General features: G+C 40.0%; 6 protein-coding genes and 1 non-coding gene across 8 annotated transcripts; 2 read left to right on the top strand and 5 right to left on the bottom strand.

Annotated features, from left to right (window-relative positions):
• Positions 1–119: 119 nt before the first annotated feature.
• On the top strand, positions 120–191 carry TRNAP-CGG (transfer RNA proline (anticodon CGG)). Its single transcript has one exon. It is a non-coding gene; the product is annotated as a tRNA-Pro (tRNA).
• Positions 192–654: 463 nt separating this feature from the next.
• On the bottom strand, positions 655–5668 carry Vps53 (vacuolar protein sorting 53). Its single transcript, XM_065479003.1, has 15 exons — positions 5550–5668; positions 5137–5301; positions 4895–5080; positions 4621–4835; positions 4445–4565; positions 4248–4393; positions 3979–4194; positions 3527–3832; positions 3233–3478; positions 2608–2895; positions 2475–2553; positions 2273–2421; positions 2034–2212; positions 1546–1679; positions 655–1489 (listed from the first exon to the last, which is right to left on the bottom strand). Exons 2-15 carry the CDS (start codon positions 5233–5235, stop codon positions 1268–1270), a joined length of 2586 nt encoding a protein of 861 aa, XP_065335075.1. The 5' UTR covers positions 5236–5301; positions 5550–5668; the 3' UTR covers positions 655–1267.
• An 854-nt stretch (positions 5669–6522) lies between these two features.
• On the bottom strand, positions 6523–8742 carry Pis (phosphatidylinositol synthase). The gene is made up of 5 exons (XM_065479524.1): positions 8526–8742; positions 8167–8301; positions 7827–7980; positions 7364–7527; positions 6523–7303 (listed from the first exon to the last, which is right to left on the bottom strand). Exons 1-5 carry the CDS (start codon positions 8566–8568, stop codon positions 7143–7145), a joined length of 657 nt encoding a protein of 218 aa, XP_065335596.1. The 5' UTR covers positions 8569–8742; the 3' UTR covers positions 6523–7142.
• Positions 8743–9014: 272 nt separating this feature from the next.
• On the bottom strand, positions 9015–13119 carry Sas-4 (spindle assembly abnormal 4). 2 transcript variants are annotated; one of them, XM_065479522.1, is made up of 14 exons: positions 12947–13119; positions 12697–12860; positions 12488–12633; positions 12148–12432; positions 11879–12091; positions 11554–11827; positions 11373–11491; positions 11120–11320; positions 10828–11067; positions 10626–10775; positions 10063–10565; positions 9691–9921; positions 9435–9630; positions 9015–9382 (listed from the first exon to the last, which is right to left on the bottom strand). In XM_065479522.1, the coding sequence occupies exons 2-14, from the start codon at positions 12851–12853 to the stop codon at positions 9242–9244; spliced, it is 2856 nt and encodes a 951-aa protein (XP_065335594.1). In that variant the 5' UTR covers positions 12854–12860; positions 12947–13119; the 3' UTR covers positions 9015–9241. The 2 variants fall into 2 exon arrangements, with proteins under 2 accessions (XP_065335594.1, XP_065335593.1); XM_065479521.1 differs by having other exon boundaries at positions 12951–13118.
• A 1535-nt stretch (positions 13120–14654) lies between these two features.
• LOC135936372 (transient receptor potential channel pyrexia-like) lies at positions 14655–18304 on the bottom strand. The gene is made up of 6 exons (XM_065479164.1): positions 18098–18304; positions 17875–18022; positions 17328–17775; positions 16917–17039; positions 16234–16766; positions 14655–15986 (listed from the first exon to the last, which is right to left on the bottom strand). Exons 2-6 carry the CDS (start codon positions 17961–17963, stop codon positions 14807–14809), a joined length of 2373 nt encoding a protein of 790 aa, XP_065335236.1. The 5' UTR covers positions 17964–18022; positions 18098–18304; the 3' UTR covers positions 14655–14806.
• Positions 18305–19274: 970 nt separating this feature from the next.
• Positions 19275–21462, top strand: LOC135934962 (uncharacterized). The gene is made up of 2 exons (XM_065476961.1): positions 19275–19683; positions 20454–21462. Exons 1-2 carry the CDS (start codon positions 19660–19662, stop codon positions 20829–20831), a joined length of 402 nt encoding a protein of 133 aa, XP_065333033.1. The 5' UTR covers positions 19275–19659; the 3' UTR covers positions 20832–21462.
• A 137-nt stretch (positions 21463–21599) lies between these two features.
• Positions 21600–24678, bottom strand: LOC135934961 (uncharacterized). Its single transcript, XM_065476960.1, has 5 exons — positions 24086–24678; positions 23958–24020; positions 23235–23442; positions 21864–21969; positions 21600–21809 (listed from the first exon to the last, which is right to left on the bottom strand). The coding sequence occupies exons 1-5, from the start codon at positions 24206–24208 to the stop codon at positions 21692–21694; spliced, it is 618 nt and encodes a 205-aa protein (XP_065333032.1). The 5' UTR covers positions 24209–24678; the 3' UTR covers positions 21600–21691.
• Positions 24679–24905: the final 227 nt, after the last annotated feature.

The raw sequence follows: 24905 nt of genomic DNA on the forward strand, positions 1-24905 counted from the left end.
ATTTTTATGTAATTTTTTCTATTTCTATTAATTGTCAATTTACAAAATGAAGCCAAACAGGAACGCTCATTTCAGGTACCGCGAATTTATAGTGTTTATTGACTATTGTTGGTCACCGCGGCCTGTTGGTCTAGGGGTATGATTCTCGCTTCGGGTGCGAGAGGTCCCGGGTTCAAATCCCGGACAGGCCCATACATTTTTTTGTTTAATTAGGTTTTAGATGCGCGAGTTTTCAATCCAGGAGTGACATTAGCGTATAATGTGTGTGTTGTTCTTGCTAAAAGTGTCAGCCAGGAGCCCTGCTAGCAAGCAAATTCTGGGTAACTATTGGTCAGCCAAAATGTAAATTTAATCGATTCAATTTCACAGCTGCCGCTTCGAGTCTGTAAAAATCAAAAAATGCCAGAGCAAAAAAATGGTCCCGCCGTTAATCATCATTAAACTTCACTACTTTTAAAATTTTTTTCAGCCACTAGGCGTCGGCAAAATATCACCCAGCTACCGCTGCCATAGGCTAAATTTGGATGGATCAGTCAGCCGCCTAATAAAATTACGCGGCACAGGTCTAGCTAATAATAATAAGTTTACAAATTACAGGATTTTATCAATTTTTGAATTTATTATACCACCTCAAAGTGAAGAAAACTTTCACAATTATCGTCATTTTTCTCTTTTTATTGTTGTGAAAATTTTATGATAGGAAGATACATAACTTTTTCAATATACGCTGTGTTCCATTATATAAATTTAGCAACTTCTTACTACACCTAAAACATGTTATTTTATACATCCAAATATATGACTCGTAAAAATTGGAGTATAATGTGATACAAGATTATACAAGAGGGAATGTTGATCGCGATTTTCTAAGTTTTCTTCTAGCTTCAACTTCAAATTTCGAAAGTCCCCAATCAATTCTTGGTGTCAAACGATGAGTGAACAAAAAGCGCGAGAGTTTCAGACAAAAATGCCATTGCTTTTCTAAAATTACAAGGAGCGTGAAACAGCTTTGCAGAACACTGGTAAATCAGCTTTAAAGTTTTATTTTGCTGAAATAAAAAAATGAATATTTATGCAAGCTTTGAACTTTAGGAGCAACTCAAGATATTAAAATACAAAAATTTTCAATTTAAAATTTGTTCTTACTTGAAACATAACAATATAATAAACCCGAAAAACATTGAACATTACATTTTTTTGTAATCTGCAGTTATTGTTAACAAATTTGTAGGAAGACACCACATACCACACCCCAGCAATAAAAGCATTACAAACGTTTCTTAATCAGCTTCTCCAGCTTCTTGATTCTTGACGATTCGTGTTCAGGACTAGTAACCATTGACGGACTGGCTTTCATGTTTGATTCAGAGAGGGACAACAGCATCGGCGGGTCTTCTCTCGGCAAATCCTCTTCCGCAGCATAATTCATTTTTTGCAAGTGCAGCCGGAAGAGCTCAAGCATTGCAGCTTGATCTTGGCGACGCAAGCCCTGAAATGACAGAAACTTGAATGTCAGAAGAGCGACGCACACATTGAAGCCCATACCTTCATATCTAAAACTTTTTGGAACTCCGAAGTGTCGGACTGTGGCAATAGCTTAACATACTGCTCCACAAAAGCTGCTGGTGGATCACTTGGCGACATAACCACTTTGAGAATCATTTCAGCCCTTGTCATTCCTTAAAAATTCCCACACAAATCGGATTTAATGATTGAAAAAAATAAACAATTTTGAATTTGTTGCAAAGTTAGTCTAATTGTAAGAGGAAATTAATAGCGGTTTCTATAAAAATGCTAGAGAGTTGAAAAATATGAAAATAAGGGGCAAATATTTTTGGTTTTCATAAGAGCTATTCGACCAAGCAAAGTTTTCACAAAAATTTCAATTTTGCGATTTACCCTTAGAAGAAATCCAAATAATATAGTAATAATATTCTCGCGCCAAATAACAGTAAAAGAGATAGCTGGTAAAGATGAGAGCACAGGTGGTAAGTTTGTTGGAAATATGATAACGAAAAAAATCAGTCCCCTACCTTTCACCACAATTTTGGTAAATGCTGTGGGTGGCTTTCTGCTGACGGCAGAGCCCAGCGATGGGAGATCCAACAAAACAGTCTTGAACATGTGAGTATCAAGCAGCAATTGCTCAGCGCCAACCGTAGACAATGGTCGGCATTTGCAAATATTCTGGATGAGTTTTGGAATGAAGGAGCTGGATTTAGAAAAATAGAAATTAAAACCTTCCATCTAAATGTTCCTAGAAATAGCTTGCCTAATAAATTTAATGCAAAATTGAGTGAAGTACTTTCTGGACGACGCCAAGTTGTCTCTGATGATTGGAATGGTCATCTTCAAGTGGCCAGTGATGGCAGTGACGTAGCCACTTTGGTCCCCAACGCTTTCGATGCTGTTCCATTGGATCTGAAAAGCATCTCATTCAGAAAAAAAAAACAGGATTTGTGTTGAAGGCTTACTTTGCTCATGGCAGACAGGGCCGGCTCGCAGGCGATTTCCAAATCCTGAACAAGGAGCTGTATGCAGTTGGAAATCACGCTGGAGAAAAGTTTCGATGAGCAAAGGAAGATAAAAATTAAAAAGCAAAATTACTTGTGGAAAATGTCTTGTTCCGAGGAAAACTTGATCTGGATGACTAGCTGAGGAGCAACCTTTTCCTTCAGTTTCTCCTCCAATTGCTGGGTCGTCTCAAGACAATATTCTGCGGTAGTGAGGATGCTGCAAACCTTTGCTTGCTCTTCTTTTGTATACCGCGTCACTTGGTCACCTTCCTTCAGTAACATACTGAAGTTTTGAATGAGCCCAGCAGCAGAGGACAGGTCCCGAAGGTCTCGTGTCAAATTTGTCATACTGCTTAGTGAGCTGCTTGTTGTGCAGAGCCTAGAATTTTGAAGAATCGAGTATTAATTTATTGCTTCTTTTCTGTCCACAAAATTGTGTTTATTTTTTTCAATACATTTGCAAGATTTTGGAATTTTTCAAGTATGTTAAAATCAAATCCTTTTTCAGCTCTCGAATATCTAATTCATACACAATTTTCCTCCTACACGAACTAAAAAAAATCAACAGGAATGCCACATTAATTATTTAAATGCTTAAAACAATTCGAGGCGAGACATACTAAGTCTTTTTTTTACTAAGTCCAATTTGCGTCTCTGAAGTATTTAATATCATTTAAAAAGATTAAAATTTCAAATTAATATGTGTGTTAACTCACTTTGGCAGTCCATTTTGCAGAATTCGGATGGCATACTCGCGGAGATATTTCTGGAAGAGCTTGGCCAGGTCGACCATTGGCTGCTCTGTGCTCAGCTGTGCACACTGCACCAAACACTTTTTGTAGAAAACGAACAGGTCGGCGCAGCTGGGCAAAATAGCACAAGCAGCTCCTCCTTCCGTGATGACTGGTGGGGCAGTGTTCTTCAACTCTTGCACAAATTGGTCCATAAGATCTGCTAGATTCCTGAGCAATAGAAATGAAAATTTGGACAATTCAGTTTAAGATTTTTACCTGTCAATGCTCTCAATGTAAATGTTGAGGTAGGGAATGAAGCATTGGCCTATGAGCCCACTAAAGGACGCTGGTGGTTTTGTCTTAATTGGCTCCAAAGCCCCTCCGACTGCTTCATCTTCCTCAAAAGGATTCAAGCCTCTAGGTTCTTCCTCCTCAAAAGGATTCGTGCTCTTTTGGATGGTCATCCCCACAAAACGTTTCGCCAATAAGTTTTCAAACGAGTTGGTTCGTTGGATTGCGAATAGAAGCAGCTTCACGTCAATCTCGTGTCTTCTCCTGCTCATCACGTTCGATAGCTGCGTTCTGAGCATCACAAACAATTATTTAATCGATCGCAAGTACAAATATTTTCAATGCTAGCAGCGAAATCTAAATTAATCAGATGTGTCTAATTTCCCAGAATTATTTGCAAAGGAAATTTTGAGGACTCTAAATGAGGCGTGACGCACCTTGTGACCTCGCAAAAGCGAACAGAGATGCGCTCGGAAATCTCCCACGACGGCGGAAACATTGGGCCAAATTTGTCCTCAAACTCCATCAAGTGCTTTTTCAACCAACTGTAACGCCGTTCAATGTTGTCCAGCCAGGCGGAATCTTGGTTTTCGTGGAATAGGTGCTTGTACTCTGCCAGTTGCAAGTCGGACAGCCAACTCAGCAAGCCCTCTCTGAAGACAGATTGAAATTAATGCTAGAACAAATAAAAATCAGCTCGCTTTACTTGACTCTTGGATCCAGCACTGACACCACAAGACACGCCTCTGCGAGCTGTCTGCTAGGAGTAAAGTGCTTAGCGTTTGGACCCTCAAAAGCCTCATGGAAGTCCGACACTATCTGTTTTTCAAGGCGGACGTGGATCGATTGCACCTGTTTTGGCGATTTTTAATAAGAACTTTTGGTTTGAAGAGCATAATTTACCTCAACAGACATGTCTCTAATTTGAGGAATGTCGGTGAAGTCTTTGAAATGCTCCATCACTTGCTGCACACCCTGAAGTGGCATGACTATTTCTCCATACTTCCTCTTCTCGATAAGAGCTCTTAAGAAGTAAATGGCATTAGCTGTAGAGTAATTTTAAGAAAAATTAAACGCACTTCAAACTCTCCACCCCCTGAGCCAGCATGTGCAGATGATTAAGGGCGGTGATTGCAGAGGTCAGGTTTCTTTTAGCACAGTCCAGTTGCTTGATGTCCCTTGTGATTTGTTGCACCGCCGCTTCAGACTGTTCGGCCTTCATTTTGATGTCCCTGACTTGCAGAAATAGATGCTCGATCACCTTCTGAGCATCCGCTAGAGCTGCTTTGCCATCCTATCAAGTCAAAGCAGGTATTTATTTACTTGAAGAGTTCATGAATAACAGATAAACACCTTGCCAACTCTGCTTTGGTTTCGAACCACTGTGCGGATGTCCTCATCGATGCTGAGGATTTTCTGTTCCATTCTCGCCACCACTTCATCTAGATTTGCCAGAGACTGCTCCGTTGGGAACAGAGTGTTGATGTACGCAACAGCGTCAAAATCAGATTTTGCGAGCGGATCCTCACAGGGCAACACCTGAAATAATAATACATCATTTAGCTCAAATTTAAATCAGAGGGTCACACTTTTACCTGTTCTATTGCTCGTTGAACCTCTGGTGGGAAATTGATTAGAGCAGCTGCCCCGAGGGCACTGTCCTCCTCCTCCAAATACTCTTGTTCTCGATCCATTTTAAAGGACGCCCAAGTCTTGGGAGTTCTTAGCAAGATGATCTTGATTAATTAGCCCGAATATAACTGTAAAAATTAAATGTAAATTGAATCATCCTAATAAAAATATCTTCCACTCAAGCTTGAATAGAAAAAATAACGTTTTCTTAAATTGCAGGTTCAGAGGTTCTATTTGAGAAATCAGAAAATATCAGAGATATTTCACGGTAAAATTTTATTTTTTCTAACGAGTTGTCATTTATCATATCTAAATTATATTTCGATTCATCACAAATTATGAACGATAAGATTTCAGAGAATACAAAATAAATTACCTCATTATTATTTCCGGTCCACAAAATAAGTCAATAATTGCAACAACTTTAACAACTACAATTTTATAATGAAAAATCGGTGTTTGTGTTGGGTTGGAAAGAGGTGGGACGGGCGTTAAGCCTTGTTTCGTCGACAAGGGGGCGTTGCACTTAAAAATGTTTAAGTACTTGAGCGGGAAGGGAAACTGGGCCGACAGCCGACTACTGTGAATTTAATCAATTTAATATGTATTACGATTAATACATTTTGATTTTCTAGTTTTTGGTTTGTCAAAAGTGGTCATATTTGAAGTGTTTAAGTTTCCAGCGACTGGTTCTTGTAATAAAGTATTGCATTAATCGAAATTTTTATATTTTTTTCATTTTTACTGATAAGTTATTAAGAAATATGAGTTGAGCAACACGAACAACAATAATTATTGGATTTTGGATTGAGGCAGGAATTGACTAAACTTAAATTTCGTCGTAATTCTAAGTAAAAATTGGTTAATGATAACAAAATAAAATTCTTCAAGCTTAATCAATTTCATCGTAAATTATGCATTGCATGATAAAAATAAGATAATTGAGATTTAAGTTTCCGAACAGTCATCAATTTTATTAAGTCAAATTTTTGAAACTGAAAAAATGTAAAGACCCAAAGAATAAAATATTTATTACGGTAGCTTGGGCTATACTAATTATTTTGACTTAGAAAAGTTAAAAATGTTTATCTTTACATCAGAAAATTTTTAATTTTCAAACCATATAGTATAATATCTTGCAGGGATTAATTTGGTCCTTAAAAAAACTTTGATTCGTGTAATGAAGACCGGTTTCATTATAACATACCTCATAATTAAAGCCATTATCACATGCTCCTTTGCAATCATTTCTAAATTAATTTCCTTTGTTGCATTTGCGTTTGAGAATTTTGGAAAACTCTTGTCCTTTGCTTATTAAAGGGTATTATGTTAAATAACATTCACCGTTATTTTTCAGGAAACAGGATTTATTGTGTGAGGTCTTGAAATTGATCTCATTCGCAAATAACGAAGTCTGTGCAATTATTCATAGTCCTAGTGAGTGAGTGTGATCCAAGGCAGCTATTACATAAATACATTATACATCTCAGCACATTAAATGCAGATGGAATTTTCCAGACCGGGAGCAGGGGTGCGTTGCAATCCAAAGGAGAATGTTGCAAGTTTAAATTACTAAAATTTAAGGAGAGTTTTGATTGGAACGTATGAGCTGTTTTTAGTCTCATTGTGACTTTGAATTGACATTGACAAGTTGAAAAGGTCCAAAGCAAAGCTGAAAAAACAACAACAATCGACAGTTGAATTCTGTCCAACTCAATAGAGCGGTAAGCTCACGATTTAACATTAATGTTGGTAACAACATTGACATCCCTCCATTCACTTTAGTCTTCCATGCACGTAATATATAACATTAATCTTTGGCACACACATCTTTAGCTCCAACCCTCTTTTGCTAAGCACAACATGTAACTAAAACTAACAAATATGTAAAATCGAGAAGTACGTTATTTCCAACCAGGACTTTCAAAATGAGGAGTGCTCCTTACGGAGATTTTGAGATTTTTTAAGCTTAGTTGGCCTTGACTTTGCGCGCTTCCTCTCGTTCGTTGACGTCGATCGTGCCAAGGTTGATGCAGGCGATGTAGCCCTGCAGAAGGGCGATCAGCGCCTTCACCACAGCAACAGGGAAGGTCACCACGCTCAGCAGCTTGAAAAGCCCGACGCCAGCGACTAGAAACACGGTGCATTTTTCAAAAATAGTGATAATATTTTTTCTATCAGGTAAATTACCAATTGGACCAGGCGTGAAGTGCAGGAGGTACAAGGAAGCGTAGAATAATTCGTTTCCGGCGCACATGCAGAAAAGGACGGTCCTGGAGGTGTAGTAGATACGCATGATCGGATTTCCAGACAGATCAACAAACTTGTGGCTGGTCTTTCCTTGCATCAGGGTGCTAAAAAATGATATAGTGATTTGTTGCTTATTTCTTTTGAACTTTTGTTTCCAAAGCCGCTGGACCAGCAAGTGGCGAGTCAGCGCTGGTGCGCCTCCCAGCCCATTGGGCTATTTGAACATTTTTTGGAGTCACTCAACTAGCCACCTTAAGCCATAATATCTGACATTGGGCAGCCAGTATCAGATCCCCGAATTGCTCAAATATCTCCCATTCCTTTGACACTCGTAAGAACTACGCCTTAACAATGTGAGCCAACAGGCTGATCGCACAATAGGAATATTATTGAAATTAATTACGTGTGCAGGTGGATCCAGTGGCAGGCGATGTCAATAGTCATGCTCAACTGGAAGAGGAATGTGTATTGTGGGTAAAACAGGCATAGGGTCACCATCAGACACATTGTTCCGCATCGGTCGGTCAGCTGGTCCAGCATGGCGCCGAATTTGGTGCCTGAAAATTTCATAATAAAAATAACAAACATCTTACAAAGAAAAAGCATAAATTTTATAATAAATAATTTAATATTACTGAAGAAGTTGAACAACGTGATATTTGTATAAATAATTGAGTCGTGACCTCAAGCACTAGATATGAAAGAGGGAAGTCATACAAAAGATGATTTAAATTTAATCTTACTCTGGTTATACATTCTTGCGGCATGTCCATCGAAGGCGTCCAGAAGAGCGGACGTCACGTAACACCAGGAGGCCAAAACATAGTTGGTTGGCATGAAATAGAACGATATCAAAGCCAAGATCACTCGGGCATACCCTGAAATAAAATAGTATTTTAAAGAAAACAACTCTATTTGATAGGATTTTGGAGGAAAACAGGAAAATAATTCAGAGCTCAAGAGCTAAAGAGTTTTTATAAACATGAAACTAAATAGCAGGAATTTCAAGATGACTAAGCAAAAAAATCTTTCGCCTCATTAAAAAATTGTCAATTGTGATAGTGAGAGCCCAAAGTCACTTTGATCCACACGCGCCGCTTACCAATGATGTTGGGTACAAAGAGGAAAATGTTTTCGCCTTCCATCGTAGTTTCGAGATCGTGGAACAGTTAATAATTCTCGGTGCAGTCAGAGCTCGAGAAAGAGTAAAGTCGGATTTTCGTCTTGTTGCAAGCTCGATCGACGACAAGCAGGCTTCAAATCCGGGTTAATGCAATAAGCAAAGTGCCAAAGTGGCCGCGCCGCGAGTCGAAAATCCTTTGTTTACGTGCTAGACTTCGGACAGGGTTCGATTTGCGGCGCTGCGCGTGCGCCAGTTATTCGGATTACGTCATAGACTTCCAAGTGGCGCACCACGCTGTCATCAGCCAGCCTTGCTTGCTTTCCATTTCTACTTACAAATAAGTTACCAAATATATTTTTGAAAAACAAAAAAACATACTTGAATTTTTGTGTGAAAGAAATATGAGCTAATTGTTAGCTGTCCGGTCGGATGAGTGTTTATGATATTGTGAACAAAAAAGTCACCAAATGTCACCATAGGAATTTTATTTCAAGGCTTTTTAAAGCATTATTAATTATCACTTATTTCACAATATTATATGATGTGGTACAATTTATAAAATTTAAATCACATTTTACAATATATTTTCTCATTGCCTAGCATTGTCATTTTACAACTTTTATTATTATTTTACAAGATTCGATCAGGTACCTTTTAGGGTTTATAATATATATTTTCAATAGATTAAATTATTTTCATGAGTCAACTGGGCAATGCGTGTCTATAATAAGTTTGCCAGAGGCATCTTTTACTCGAACACGTCCATTAGGGTATTTAGTTTCAAGAAGTCCACTGGGATACCGCACACGAATAGTTCCATCCGGATACTGCAACGTCTACAGAATACCCTAATTAAGTTTCATCGCAACATATTTTTTAATAAAATACCGTAGAATCTGCTGTCCTAATTTCTCTCAATCCATTTGGCATTTCAAGAATGCTTGAACCATCGAGATTAAGGAATAGTTTGGATCCATCACTCAGATTTGCGGTCTGCTTCCCTTCAGCGTCGATACACATGCTGGATCCATCTGGGAAACTTACTTCTTTACTCCCATCCCTCTTTAACACTTCCTTTTGGCCACTGCAAAAAAATGCGATTAAAAAATTGTATATCTTGACGTTGTTTTGTTGATTGGCTTACTCTGGATATGAAATGGTTTGGGTTCCATCAGATTGAGTTTCGTGCCAAACTCGACTGTCAGCGTAGAAATAGCGCGTGACCCCCTCTCTTTTCCAGCTCTCTTGCACGTCACCATTGTAAAAAACCATCCGCCTGTTGCTTTCATCCGCTGACACTTTCAAAGTGTTCCCGCTAGAGTACCAAATTTGTTTGGTCCCATCTGGATGTATATTATGACTTTTTACGATGTCACTGTTAAGGGAATATTAGGATTAGGATGATTTTATTAAAGCTGATAATTTTGCCAGTGTCACGAGTATCTGCTCAATTATTCTGGCTTTGCACGATTCCACATTAACTTAATTAAAAATATTTCAAAATATATTATATTACCTTGTAGCTTCTGCGACACGAATTGGCTGGCTCATCTTTTCTGGCAAAACTGATTTTGGTCTCATATCTTCTTCCAAATTAAGCTCAGGCAAAACAGTTTTATTCCAGATAGGCTCTCGCAGTTTCTCAAATGACTCTCTTCGAACTGGTTCTTTTGGAGGGGCATCGACCAAAGTACTCTTACACTTGGACTCTTCTACCGCATCGTTGTTTTTGGCATAAAATATATCAAAGTAAGCTTTGTTGATCGATCTAGGAGTCATCGCAGGGCTGTTAGGAGCATCCTCTTTGGGACAAAGCGTTTGATACAACTTAAGAGCGTCATCTAGATCTCTGGCACACGTGATCCTTGACCCCTGTTTATTGTCAACGTTCTCAGCATCAACTTCTTCACTAGCAACCTCAGGAGAAGATCTGTTTGGTTCTTCTTGCCTTTTCAATGCTGATTTCGGGAGCCCTTTGCTCTTTGTGCTCTTGGCACTACTTGCAAGCGCGAAATGAACCTGAACAACCAAAAAATTAGTTAAATGATGCAAGTTTCAGGTGTTTTTGGTTTTGCAAACCTTTTTGGCCTGGTTCAATTTCAATTCTTTAATTTGTGAGGCCAGATTTTTGTTTTCCTGCGCGAGTTGCCGCAACTGAGCCCTTTGATTGGCTTGCGCTGACGCCCAGCGTACCTCTTTTTCCTTCCACGAATCTTGCAGCTCTTGGAGCTTTTAGGAAAAATTTAACAGTCTGAAAAGCATAATAAGATAACAAAAATACCTGTTTTTTCAGTTCCTCGATTTTTTTGCTTTCATTCAAGTGCTGCAGTTTGTTGCCTTGAAACCGCTTTTTCTGCTCCTCTGCCTCTTGCAGGGCCCTGGCCAATATTTCTTTTTCGCAGGCCAAGTCTTGCTTTTGCCTCTGCAGTTGTGTCTGCTGCTCCTGAACGACCAGCACTTCCCTGTGCAACTGCTCCAGCCTGGCGTGCATTGCTGAGCCCAATACTAGACTATCGTCCAGCTGAAACAATTTGGTTAATCATATAATTAAAAAAAACAAGTTTAGCTTGTACATTCCGTGGCTCCTCAGGGTCTTCAGAAGAAATACTACGCTCTTCCACATTCTTCTTAGCAGGAGCACTTTTTGTGTCAGTGGGCGCACAGTTTTCTTCCTCATCGGGCAACCTCCTGCCATATTCTGACGCGTCAGTTGAAGTCTCGCCGTCACTGGATTCGCTACTTTTACTCCATTCTCCATCAGTCAAATTGATAGGCTAATTTTTAGAAGTGAGCAGAGACGTTCAATGCAGAATTAAATACACTTACGCTGTGCTGGCCACCTTCATCATCGCTTGAAGTCTCACATTGCAAGCCAGACAAATCCAGTTTAAGATCATTCAAATTTATTCCTTGATTGTTCTCCCAGAACTCAGCACTGGCTCCATCTTCAGAGAAGCCATTATTATATTATAATTAATAATATTAAAAAATGTTTGCATAAAATTACCGGGAGGTCCAAATCTGATGGCGGCAAGTTGATGGAGGAGCGATTTTGCGTTTTCGATAGCGGGATTTGGTGTCGAGGATGGCGCCTCCAGGGCCAACGGAGACTGGCTTTGAGTCGCTGCTGATTTGATGGGGGAGCCCTGGGGCGTATTCTGAATGGAACTGATATAGCCACCTTCGATGAACCTAGTGTACACTGAGGAACTGGAGCAAAAACTTGAGTCGTCAACCAATTGCTCCATCCGTTCAAATACCCTCAGCTCCCTCTGTTCGACCTATAAAGAAGCAAAATCTGTGAAAAACAGATTGAAAATTGCAAACTCTACCTTTTTCATAGGGGAGGAAGTTGAAATTTCATTTTGTGCCCTTGAGAAAACCGAGCTCCAGGTTTTCTGTTCCTGCATGGCCTCAGGGTTCCTTGGGTCTGAATTGTTTTTCGCATTTTTTCCAGCGGCTTTCTTTTCTTGGAAAAGACTTTTCTTTGGAGGCACCAGCCTTAGGGTTGGAGGGATTGGCGCTCTTGGCACTAGTAGTTGGCCCTTGAAAGAGGACATTTTAAGTCATTCTAAAATTAATTTTAAATTTTAATTAGTACCTTCTGGGAACCGCTGGTTGGTGCTGATCTTTTCGCCACTACTTTATTCCCTTTAAGTTGTTTGGTGTTCTTACTCTTCGGAGCAGTTTCCGGTAGCGCCTTTTCAGGATTGCTGGACACCTTTTTTTTAGACTTAGTGGCGAGTATCCTCTTTCTCTGTTCTTCCATGTCCTCGCTGGACATTCGGAATCTTGTGAGACCCTGGCCTCTTCTAAGGAAGGGTCTCTTTGGCTTCACGTTGTCATCATTTTCCTCTTGAGAACTGGTTTTTATCGTTGCAAAATTCTAATCTCACATTATTTATAGATATTTTACCCACTAAGCTCAATCAGCAAATTACCCTTTCATCGCCTCCGTATTCCGATTTATCCCTTGGATGCACTTCATGGTCATGAAAACCACTTTTATTATTATCATCAAATGTTGATTCATTTACAGCAGACACAGAAGATTCGCTGTCATAAGCGGCAAGATCCTTTACTTGATCTGAGAACCAATTTGATTGATGTTAAGATTGATAAATGTAATTTCGAAATGGGTAACTCTTACCAGGAAATTTTAACTGCTGGAATCGTGAACTTTGTTCTTCAACAAGCATTTCTCGGTGTTTTTCTTGTTCCTTGACTAGCCTCTCGTGCTGTTGACTTTGCCACTGTTTTAAATCTAATAACTTTCCCAAAACACTCAACGAAGCCTGGCTGTCCATTGCAACGCTGTAAAAACATGGATTTGATAAAAATCTATGAAATTTCCTTCAAGTGCTTGAAAAATGCCTTCCTAAATAGAAATTTTGACTTACGTACTTCTTATTTCGTTTTTACCACGATTTGATAAGACACTGTTTACACTTTACACATCCTACAAGATACTAACGTTCTGTCTGAACATACAAAAATCGAATTCAAGGGATGAGATGTTGATTAGAGAGTTGTAGAGTGAAAATATGATTTAAATGTTTATGTTTTGCTAACCAGCTGATGCCAGTCTCACGATGCATGCTTGCACCATCCTGTTTGCCGCTCTTTTCATTCACTTGGCGCGAAAAGGTAGACCAATCGGGTTGAGGAAAACGTTGCGGCCTTGGTTTGTGATTGGTGCATTTTTTACTCACAGGAAATGAATCAGACACAGGCACAACCAGCGACGACGACAGGGACCCCCCACCCCCCACCCCCATACCTCAACAAAATCACGAGACGACCGACGACCTGTCCGTTCCAAACCCAAACAAACACACGTGCTTGCTGTGCAGCAGGATCTGAGCAGGATGCATTCATCTGCAACTGCAGCTGTAGTAGTCAACAATCAAAAAACGTCTCAGTCTCATCCAGCCCCTGCTCACTCATATGGCGCGAAAATGCGCCAGCTAAGAAGTTCTGCAGCCACACACAGGTGGCAGGTCGATAGCTTTTTAAGCCAATCAGAGGCCGTCTCGGAGTTTGTTGCCGGTTACGCCCACGGGCAGAGGGAGGCGTAGAGGGGCGTATGTGCGGAGTTTTTCGTGGGCGTAACAGGCAACTAACTCCGAGACGGCCTCTGATTGGCTTAAAAAGCTATCGACCTGCCACCTGTGTGTGGCTGCAGAACTTCTTAGCTGGCTCATTTTCGCGCCATATGAGTGAGCAGGGGCTGGTCTCATCATGGGACATGGGACTTCGACTCTCACAATCAGTGTGTCGGTGCATGCAGTCCAAAACTAGTACATTTTATTTAGTATTATATTATAAATAACTTCACAACGAAATCAGGTTTTATGCACGGTTCCAGATTTAAAACCAAAACGGAATCCTCAAAACTTAGTTTTGCATCGTCGGTGGTAAGTAAGCATCGTTGTATGTAGTTTGTAAGTTTAGTATTGTGATGTTAAACTTTTTCTTCGTCCATTTCATCAAATTAGATAAAATTATATTACATATCTGTGATACTTGATAGATTGGAGGTGTTAGGACACATTTCTTTTTCCCATTTTTCAAGTAAAAATTCCTTGCGGAAGTTGCATTTGGACAATTTAATTGTCGTTGGTAAAATATTCCGGCGGGCTTTTTCTTTCAAGCGACTTCAGTGACGAGTTGAGATCGGACCTTTTTCCGCAACACTAACGATCCTAACGATATAATGAGGGCACTATAAATTCAAAATTATGTGTCCAGAAATTCCAGACACATCATTCAAATTGGGCACATATTTTTTCCATTTTATTACATATACCGTTCCCATTCGCTTGTTGAGTGTTTAATATTATAGCAGGAAAGCGAAGTTAAGATTTCTATCCAGACTTGAGATTGAATATTTCCAAATCCTTTTCGAATGCCAGCTGTGATTGATAAGATTTATTTTTTCTATATCTCTCCTAAAAACTAAATCCAGTTGTATAATATGGATGCCACGTTTTTCGTGATAACAAAGTGGCACTTAGTTTTCTAAGAAATTTTTCGTATCTATTTTCTGTAAGCTACAAAATCTATGCATATTTTATGGCATTAAACATGAATTAAGAACACCAATAGTATTTTAAAGTAGTCTGATTTATTTATTGATTTTTAAATAATACGTATAATAAAATGTTAGTGTTTAATAAAATATATGACATTATTTACATCTAATATCAGTTCAATTTAATCAATTCCATTATGCAAAATTGCATGGTACTTTAATTTGGTTACTTCTTCAGTTTCTGCGCTATCAAATTATTTTTGTTTACTAGTTCATTCAGCTCATTGGTCAGACGCAATATTTTTGCGTTGTTTCTCCGGAAGATGATTTGCAGGTTGTTGACCGCGCGCTTAAAATTATTACCGTCCACCTCGTCTCCTGGCTCAGTGCTTATGCTCACTTCCTTGTTCTCCAGGGCGATTTTCAAGGCTTCGCACAACGCCTCGCTGTCAAAGTCCTTGTGCTTCGGCTGCGTGTAGGTCACTATAAAGGGCTTATCCTGATTTTCATTAGTAGCGACTTTGTTCCTCCTTCCACCCTTCCTCCTCAGAATCGAACAGTTACTCAGACTGTCGTAGCAAGTGACCCTTCGCAGGAGGCGGAAAACGAAGAGAATATTGCCGGAGGTGGTGTCCAGGTACTCAACTAGGTCGACCTTGCGCTTGAGTTTAGTAGCCAGGGCCGATTTCTTGATTTCATTCACGTCGTGGACGACAATACCGATCAGCAGGTTCATTAACACGATTGCAATCGTGAAGATGAATGTGAGAAAAATAATCTGCACAGAGATAGAGGAGAGCAGGTCCATGTCCTGAACTGTCAGGCCGTCATGTTCAAAGAGTTCGTTGTACTCGAGCTCGCCGATCATCATGGCCATCGTCTTCCAGATCGCCTTCAGAGGGTTGGAAAATGGGTCCTTTGTCTTAAAAATCATGTAGAAACTTATTGAATAGCCGATCAGGAGGCACACATAGGCCATCAGCAGCTTCAGGAATTCCTTCAGCACAGACAGGTACATCTCAACGTAGACGCCAAAAAATGGTAGCTGGCCCAGCAGGATCATGAAGTTTGCCCAGGCGATAAGAATTATCAGCGGAGCCAAGCGGTCGTGGTATGTGCCCTGATCCGGCTTTGTGTAGAATAAGTACAGGGTTGTGAGCAAGCAGAACCATTCAAAGTAGTTTTCAAATTGCTGCAAATAGCGGATAAAGGTCCTCAACATTGTGGGCGTCGAGGGGCTGTTGGCGAACGAGAAAAAGCCGATCAGCTTGCGGATGATGTCGATTATAGTCAAGGGCACTACAAGTACGTATGCCGCGTTGATGAAGATTTTCAAACCATCGTTATTGTTGACGGTTTCAAACAGGGTCGAATTTCCTGGGCATGTGATTGACGTGTAGTTGTACCTGAGATATTAGATAATTAGAATCAGGATTTTTAGAAATATTAGTCAAGTGAAGCAACATTTTTTTGATTCGGAACTTGATGGTCCCTGCCTTTTTACACCTATGGAATTATGAGTACCCCCTAGTCTATTAAATAGGCTTGTTTGTTGCCAAAATAAGTTCCTCAAGTGCAATATTATTTCACGCCGATCGATTACTACGTTTTAATTCACGTTTGACTACTCTTGGTAATAAAATGGTTCCTTACTTTGGTTCCGGCGGGGTGCAGAAGCCAGAGTGGAAGGCCATGATGTAGGTGGTGAGACTCGTCAACAGGATCAAATAGTGGAACAGCCGCATGAAAAACCATAATCGTACACGCTCCCAATTCTTGTCCAGTAACGCCTGGCATAGCGGGTGCTGCAAATATTTTGTCTCTTCGCACGTGACAAAGCATGAAAGAAGAGACATCTCAAAGTCGTCCGGCGACTTCTGCAAATTACTGAAGTCAAGCACCAGCCTCTTGGCGTCTTCTTCCTCGTCCAGACTGATGCGAGCGTTTAGCATTGGCATGATGGCGTCCAGGGCGCGGGGAATCTTGCTGCTAACCAACGACAGGGCCGTCAGCGAGTAGTCACCCGTTTTTGCGGTCAGCGACGCGCCTTTTTCGATCAACTTCTCCGCCGCGTGCGTTGACTTGGACAAGGCGGCCAGGTGCAGCGGTGTATGGGCAGATTTGGCGAGTCTTGCGTCCAAGTTGGCGCCTCTATCGACCAGCACGCTCACCATGTCAGGCAAATCCTGAAAATTTCACAATGAAATGCGTCTTAAACCAAGGTCGACCATTTGTAGCCAATCAAGAAGTAATTTTTAAAAATTCTCGTGCCTCTCTCGTGATAAAGCCTCCAGAGATCGTGATAAAATTATTTATTATAAAATTAAACATGTTACCTGTCGAGCAGCAATGTGAAGAGCTGTGTAGTGCGGTGTGTGATCGCAGCCTTTATTCAACAAGTCTTGAATAAACAAATCATCAGAACCTTTTACTTCCTCGCTGCAATAATTTAATAAAATCTGAAAATTTAGGAAAAGAATCAGTTTTTGAAACGCAGATTTTTTCAGATAATTTTTAGTTACTTCCGGATTTTATTTATTTATATATTCAATCCGCGCGCGCGAATTACGCTTTTCCCCACTACACCAGAATTAAAGCGAAGCACGCCCACAACGCACAGCAATTAATTCGACCCTTTTAATTCCAAAAGCGCAATACAGATAAGAAAGTACTTGTGTAACAATTAATTAGAATATATGTGGGCTACCCAAATTAAGATCATAAAAAACTACCAACGATTGGCTCACCTCAAGGGAGTGCACGTTTTTGTGGTACACTGCAAAATGGATGAGTGAAAACCCGAAAAATTTGGATTCAAGCCACCTTTTCCGGTACGAAGTGGGTCTCAAGATAGCCTCGATGCAGTCACCGTGACCGTACGCGACGGCCACCTGGAGGGCATTCAGGTTGTGGCACTCGTACTCGGGTGTAGATTCGTTTGATTTATTCATGATCTTCGTAACTGCGGGTGCGTTCCCTTTAGAGACGGCGTAAATCAGCAGTACGTTCACTTTGCATTCGTCTGAGAACTCGAGAATATCTGTAAAATTCGGTTCCGTCAAGGTCTCGTCACTGTCTTCAAGTCCTTTATCTTGGAGCTGAACTCTCAGATTGGCTTCGTACGACGCATGGTCGATTGACAATTGAGCTAAAGGCGTTTTAGCCAACGACCGAGGTGGTGACCGAGGAAATCTCCTGCGGAATTGAAAACATAACATAAAGAGACCAATAAATAAAACAGTTTTCATGGATTACTTGTTTAGATTTATGAAATTAATCAAACGGAAGTCTTACAAAAATTTGAAGTCGACCTGTGGAGGATCGCTAGGCATATTGTACCGTTGATAATCTTTCAATTGAATTCCGTCGCTGTTCACGGCCATGTCTTGGCGCAGACTGCAACAGGTTTGAATAAGAGACCGTCGGTTTTCCTTGTCCTGTCCTATATTTAGAATTGTTTATTACAACCCGACTCACTAGTTAAACACAGTTAAGTGAGATATCTTTGTGCACTTACGTGTTCGCCGACAATTTTCCTTCCGCCCAGCAGCTAGTGAGGCAGCGACCACCAAATTAAAATACACTGGTGGATTGTGATGGTCTTGTGATTTCAGGCGTGCATTGACACAACCACGCTATATGCGTTTCCTTTAGATATATTGTTTTGGTTTCGCTGCCTGGCAGCCGCGGTGGTCCCCACCCAATATTTTCTGTTTAACCTTGCTGCGTGCGATCCTCGCTATGGGAGAAATTATCTCAAAGGCTTTAAGTGTGTGGGCTGACGAGTCTCGCGCCATCTAAAAGTTCCTCCAGCATCTCGGCATTCGACGGCGCATCAGGAAATAAAATTATAATACCTAATTATTATTTCCTAATTCTGGTAAATACTCCGTCTCTTTGTTGCTGAGCAAGGAGAAACGAAACACATGAAAAATCAATATGAAATTGTTGCTATGTGGATTAATTTCATCCAAACTAGTTTTCGTCAGTAGCGTGCAATTGTTTTACTCTTAATTTTTTTAATTCTATATTTGTAACAAATTGCTAAATATCGTTAACATGAAAAAAATGGTGGCTCAATTTGCGGTGGTCCCCGTCGATATCTGCCTCTTAAGGAATATTTTTTTTGCAAAAAATGTACATGTGTTAAAACTATAATACTTCTAGAGCAACAGAGCGTTTCACCGCACTTGCCAATCATTTAGTTATTAGATGTCTTTATAAAAAGCTCTTAGGTCACAACGATTTTCTTTTTCTTCGTGTGTAACTTTGTTGTTCAATATAAGTCCAACCTACTTAAGCTGATATTGATATAACTTTTTAAACTAAAACAAATTATTAAAAATTTTACAGTTTTTATAATTTTAATCGCTCGTTATCACCTATAGATAAGATTATATTTAGTGTCTGTAGAAATTTAATCCTTTCATGAAATCAATACAATTAAGCAAATGGGTTAGCTATACAGAGTGCGCATTACAAACAAATGGAAAATATTCGATATTAGATTATAGTTTGAGACAGACAGCACTTTTAAATGAGATGAATATCTTCATTGTCAGTAGCAACCTATTATGCTCTATGTGTATTCAATTAATAATATTTGCTAACTGCTTTGACGGTTAAGCCTATTCCTCTAAAATAAAGAAAAGTTCAAAATAATATTAATTTTAACTGCTGAAAATTATGTCAAACCGTTCCTTAGATTGATGCTTGCAGTGACGTTGATCAAAGCAAATGTGGAATGCATTGAACTTGGCTTGTTTCTTTTTATCACAACGCACGCTTGTATTGCTCGGGTCCTTGCCAAATTTGGCAAATTTTAATGGCGATTTATTGCCTCAATGATAGCATTAACAGGGTCGTGTTCGAAACTGCCGATTTAGATAATTAGTGCGTTGTCGGAAACGTGCGGGGTTGAATGCGTATATTCAACACTGTGACCATGGCGATCCGCGGCGGGTGGGAGGATTGGTTTTGTGTTATATAGCAGTGAGCGATTGTTTCAATAACTGTCAATCAGTGTTCACGGGTTAGCCAATTCGTGCACAAGTGCTCCACAAGCCGTGAATATTCACCATGAAGGCCCTCGTCACGTGTATGGTAAGTTTCACATTAGTTATTTCTGCCGTCCATAAATAACCCTTTGTTTTATTTTGAGACTGAATCCTTTTATAATTTTCTGACCTACTAATTTTTAAAATGAAGAGAGCAAAAATGGTTTGGTGTTTATTATCCTTTTTGCAACGTTGCCTTAAATTATCAGTTGTGTTTACTATCGTCAAAATTCGCAGTGCTGAACGGAATATTGTCAAAACATATAATTTATTTGCTGATAACAGATAGTCAGGTTAACAGAAAACAGATAAAGCAAACCGAAATGAGTGCGATGAGCCCAAAAGAGAAATCGGTTGACGCAAAAAATTGAGCTACAAACATTGAAGCTAATTTTGGAACAAGACAAAATATTAAAGCCCAAAATTTCTCAAATTATTGCTACCGGAGCAAAGTTTTTATTTATCTTTTAATTTCCTCTGCATTTAATTACAATTTGAATGGGAATGGACCAGAATATTATATCAAAATTAATAGAGAAATGTCATCTTATTACGATTTAATGATTTATTTTGTTAAGAATAAGTTACATTGAGGCCAATAGTGTGACATTTGTTTTAAAATCGACCGAAACTGAGTTCCAATCAGCACGCGTGCTCTTGTTAAAATTCTCCAAGGACTGCGGAGTAGCGGAACTCTAGACGGCCGCGTGCACCGGCATACAAATAAGCCTTTTGCCGAACGAACGAGCCCATGTGTGACACGGATATTATTCAAAACATATCAAGCACTGATTTAATTTCGAAATGCGTGCGCAGGTTTTCCTCCTGCCCTGCCTGGCAGCCGCGTGGCCCGCTCTCCCTGCTGGCGCCGACGTCGGCGCCGATGTCGATCAAATGCTCAGGAAGCTCAACGTGTCGGCCGAGTCACGGCTCGGGGGTGCACTGATGGCCTACTTGCAGGCGCGACGGAACACCACCCGCTGGCAGCACCGACGCAACGTCACGCAGAACATCCTGAACGCCCTCACCGGCAATAGAGGTCCGACCTCCAACGAGGATGAGGACGAATATGAGGACTATGAGGAGTACCCTGATTTGGAACTGACGCCCGAGGCCATTCTCATCTTTGTCCTGGAGCTGTTCGGGACAATGATTGGACTCACCTGGGGAGCCGTGTCAACAATATTTGGCTGAGCTAAAATTTAATGCTTTAGAAAAAAAAGTATGCGGTTCTTGCGTGTAATTGAAAGTTAAGTTTTAAAAGCTTTCTGCTCTCTGGCTTAAAATGCCCGTATTTTTAATTGGGGGCATTTTTGAACGCATTCTCAGCATGACTCGTTACTGAAATGCCTAAAATGCACTAAATTGGCATACTAATCCACATATTGTAAGTTGATTGCATTTATTTCTCAACCGCAAAGTAGGAATGATGGATTGATTGATGTCCCTATTGCAAATGGCTGTGATTTAGTTTATATTTGTCAGTACAAATTGATGTTTGCTGGACTCCGAGCTTTTTCTCTTAAATGATTTAATGATATATTTGAATGCGTGTTCAACTTTTTAAAATCCGAAATATAGCTGCAGTGATACACACAAATAGTTGTATAAAAAGAAACTAGTCTTAATTCAAATTATTAATAACTTGTTTTTCTTCTAAAATAGTGTACAGAAAAGTATCATCATGTCATTTTCAATACTGTCTTCTCAGCGTTGAATAAAACTAATTTATTGAATAAATCCAAGTGCGCATGCAAATCATTTGTATAAATTGCTCAATCACCTCAAGTTCTAAAAATAGAAACATCACCTTAGTTTATGCATGTGTGCCTTGAAAGCATAAATAGCTACTTTTTTGATAACGCAACCAATAATTATATCATCAAACGAAATAAATAGGTCTCATCACCTGCATGAATGAGAGGCCTTGCGCAACCATGTGGGCAATAAAAACACTTCCCATGACAAATTTACACGTGTTTATTCGCAAAAATTTTGATGGAAATTTCGTGATCTAAATAAATTAATAATTAATATGGAAAACACGATCCATTTTATTGAAAACTCCTTGACTGGACCTTTTGACCCGCATGCAGTAAAGGTGACGCTGCCTCCTGCAGGTACTGGAAATACCCTGGCTTAGCGGTCGCTTCGTTGTCTTGATCCTTTCGCCTGCGCAAGAAATTGTTAAATATTTTTTTTTGTTACCGTCGGAAAAATTCTTACAAGTCATCAATCACTGCATTGTTTGGGATAGCGTTAGTTGGATGGACGCCCCTTATGTTGGTAGTGCCGTACGGGCCAGCGTAACCCACGGGGTAGTGAGGATATCCTGTTTGAATGTATGAGGAATAATTATCCAGATTAGTCGATTCACCTCTTTAAAGAGTTTCACAATACATTTTTTACATTATTTTATTTTGCATTTTAACTATCAAAACCGTGAAAAAAATTGGCGTGCAGTTTTGCGGATTTGGTTTATTAATATAAAAATAATTCATTTTTTGCAATGATGTGAAAATTAATATTATTTTCCTCTTGTGGTGGGTTTCAATAAGTACTCGTAACAATAACAGCATGAAATGCCGCTCTATCTCTTTATCTTGAAAGCGGCAGCGGTTCACGATCCCCAACCACGTGTGCTTTCCGGAGAACCTCCTGCGAGCGGCTGCGAATCTGGCAGCGCGAGACAGTCAGCTGAAATCAATGTTGCTCGGCACCGGTGTAATAACCCTTTCTCTCGGCCCTCTCGACGAGGAGGCGCGAAAGAGAGAGAGAGAGAGATTTGCTGCGACTCCCCGCGGCCTGATGAAGTCTTGTTCGCGGTGGCACGAACTATGGCACCGTTGTGCAACCACCGCCGGTGAGCGCGAGCACCAACCACGTGTGTAATCCGCGAGAGCGAGTGAGTGGTGCGTGTGTGCGGTGTTGCGGCGGCCACTGGCTCCCCGGCATTGAGCACCGACCTCCTACTGCCGTATCGCGTCCTGCTCTCGCTGTTCAGATATGTTGAAGGGACCGCGACCGACACGCGCGTTCATTATTCAGTCTGACTGAAAACGCAACACTCCAAAGTGATTTATTAGCGCGCTCAAACGCCACTAGTTCGCGCCTCTGCGAGCTTTGAGCTTTCTCACTCTGCCGCTCGAGTACGTGTGTGACCACACCTGAGTTAATTTCACACGGTTTCATGCGATTTGCGATTTATTTTCTATTTCATACCTAGGGAAATGCTTCTTACTCATACTATTTACCTATATTGTTGTCAAACATTTTTAGATAAATTAATAACAAATTGCGAAGCTCCTTAAAGATCTTTCTTTGATTCTTTATTATTTTATCTCTAAGCACGCACTGGTTAAATTTACGGAAAAACCCGAAAAAAAATCCTGCAACACTGAAACTTTAATTTAATATCAATGCATACTAATATTCAATTGTAAAATTAATTTTAAGAAGAAAACATTTGAATTTCATAAATTAAAAATTATAAATCCCTTATTTTCAAATTTCAATAAGATTCAATATGTTTCCTCCATTCAATATAACACGCCAAAGAACCTGAAAAATGATAGTGCAATCATTATAAGTACAAACCTGGCGGATATCCGGCCACGCCCGTGGCCGCACCGATGGCCCCGATGCCTCCGTAGGGGTAGCCAAAGGGCTGGGGGTGCGGGTGATAGTATGCACCGGCCGAGCCGAAGGTGCCGTAGCTGTGGAATCCACCTGAAAAGAGCAGCGGCCGGGACAGCTTGAACAGGGCTAGCAGACCCAGGGTGGGCAGCAAGCCTCTCTGCTCCCCCTACAATAATTCATTCTATAGAGTTGAAATTGTGGCAATTTGCCGAGTATTGAACAGTCAAATGTGTTTTATTCGTATAAATGGTGATTGAGGTCACGCGAGAGAAAAATCAGATTAGTGTGAGGAGGAAATTTGATTTCCTCAGCTGATAATGTGCATTGCAAACACCACTGCATAAATCGGTTCAAGTCAATTTTTTAGGATTGATAAACGTTCTGATTTATAGGTTAACAAAAAATATATGTTTATTGTTATGGGCCAGCAGTGTAACTTCGTTCCATACCTACCCACATAAAAATTACAAAAGATAAAACAAATAAATGCACTTTATAGAGAGGGGATCTGAATTTTGAGAACAGCAGCAGATCGTTAGTTTAAATACACTTCAGTCCCATATTTACTATATTCCTGCGCTGCTAAATTAGCCTTTCATTCCCAAAATTTATTTGCTATTTGGAGTAAACTGCTTTTCTCTACAGATATGAGCTCTCTTTCCGCTCGATATCTTTACTCACAGTTTGCGTCTTGGATTTTTCCACTTTGACCTCCCCCGCGGTTGCACTCGCCAGCAGAAATCCCTACGGACAATGTGTATTTGTAGTGAAACACGATACTTCTACGACTCGTATATACTACATCTTACCACAAGGGCGACGGTGACAAGTGCCAATTTTCGTTCGGTGGGCGTCATTGTCAAATGGCGAACAGGGACTGACTGATTCTCTGAATGAATTTCGTCGATCGCCGAAGGGAAAGTGGCCCGCATCTATTCCAAATTTATGCGCTCTTTTTACGCTCAAGCGTTGGGCAATGCGTGTTTACTTACGCGGGTGTTTAGCATGGAGTACATTTTTTTGGCGGTGTGAAAACAAATTCGCGAAATTGCCAATTGAATGTTTCCGTGAATGACGTGATGATGACGATGAATGGAGTGGTGCGGTATATAAAATACTTTTTGTTCAGAGTGCACACCTTATCACTAGTCTTAAAACAAGAAAGTGAGAATATAGGAACTGATAATATTAAAACGCATATATAGTGAATTGTTTTAGACAAACTATTTCTGGAAATGGTTGTGATTGAAATTAATTCCAAGGATGGCTCCCTATCAGGAAAACAGGCTTAAGTAGGCCTGCTCTAATTGTGCACTTCTAAGAAACAGAATGAAATTTCCAAGAGGGTACCCTATCCAACCTACAAAATTGATTAAATTATTTAACTGTTTGTGTTATGTTCTTTTGCTATTTATGATATTTTATTGTGTGGTTTTGTGGCTTTAGTTTATACTTATACCACACAGTCATTTTGCAATCGCCTTTCTTGCAATGCACCAGTTACACATAACGAATGTTTTTTGCTTACTTTACCTTTTCTACTCTTATATTCAGTGTTCTGCTAAACGTTTTGCATAAAAAGCATGGCCTTAAGTTGTTCTTACGACCCTATACTACTTTTAAACTTTG

Source organism: Cloeon dipterum, chromosome 2, assembly GCF_949628265.1.
Source record: "Cloeon dipterum chromosome 2, ieCloDipt1.1, whole genome shotgun sequence".
NCBI classification, from domain to species: Eukaryota; Metazoa; Arthropoda; class Insecta; order Ephemeroptera; family Baetidae; genus Cloeon; species Cloeon dipterum.

Coding starts and splice junctions, on each gene's coding strand:
- LOC135936372 (XM_065479164.1), bottom strand. CDS start 17,963: ATGGCCGTGAACAGCGACGGAATTCAATTGAAAGATTATCAACGGTAC. Junction 16,767..16,916: donor TTCACATTGCTGCTCGACAG/GTAACATGTTTA, acceptor TGAAATTTTCAG/GATTTGCCTGACATGGTGAG. Junction 15,987..16,233: donor TGCACCCCGCCGGAACCAAA/GTAAGGAACCAT, acceptor CTAATATCTCAG/GTACAACTACACGTCAATCA.
- LOC135934961 (XM_065476960.1), bottom strand. CDS start 24,208: ATGCGGGCCACTTTCCCTTCGGCGATCGACGAAATTCATTCAGAGAAT. Junction 24,021..24,085: donor TTGTCACCGTCGCCCTTGTG/GTAAGATGTAGT, acceptor CATTGTCCGTAG/GGATTTCTGCTGGCGAGTGC. Junction 21,810..21,863: donor AATGCAGTGATTGATGACTT/GTAAGAATTTTT, acceptor TTTCTTGCGCAG/GCGAAAGGATCAAGACAACG.
- Pis (XM_065479524.1), bottom strand. CDS start 8,568: ATGGAAGGCGAAAACATTTTCCTCTTTGTACCCAACATCATTG. Junction 8,302..8,525: donor CTTTGTACCCAACATCATTG/GTAAGCGGCGCG, acceptor ATTTTATTTCAG/GGTATGCCCGAGTGATCTTG. Junction 7,528..7,826: donor CACTGGATCCACCTGCACAC/GTAATTAATTTC, acceptor ATCATTTTTTAG/CACCCTGATGCAAGGAAAGA.
- LOC135934962 (XM_065476961.1), top strand. CDS start 19,660: ATGAAGGCCCTCGTCACGTGTATG. Junction 19,684..20,453: donor AGGCCCTCGTCACGTGTATG/GTAAGTTTCACA, acceptor ATGCGTGCGCAG/GTTTTCCTCCTGCCCTGCCT.
- Sas-4 (XM_065479522.1), bottom strand. CDS start 12,853: ATGGACAGCCAGGCTTCGTTGAGTGTTTTGGGAAAGTTATTAGATTTA. Junction 11,492..11,553: donor CATCAGATTTGGACCTCCCG/GTAATTTTATGC, acceptor GCTTCTCTGAAG/ATGGAGCCAGTGCTGAGTTC. Junction 9,631..9,690: donor CAAACCATTTCATATCCAGA/GTAAGCCAATCA, acceptor ATTTTTTTGCAG/TGGCCAAAAGGAAGTGTTAA.
- Vps53 (XM_065479003.1), bottom strand. CDS start 5,235: ATGGATCGAGAACAAGAGTATTTGGAGGAGGAGGACAGTGCCCTCGGG. Junction 4,836..4,894: donor ACCAAAGCAGAGTTGGCAAG/GTGTTTATCTGT, acceptor TTGACTTGATAG/GATGGCAAAGCAGCTCTAGC. Junction 4,566..4,620: donor CAGGGGGTGGAGAGTTTGAA/GTGCGTTTAATT, acceptor TTACTTCTTAAG/AGCTCTTATCGAGAAGAGGA.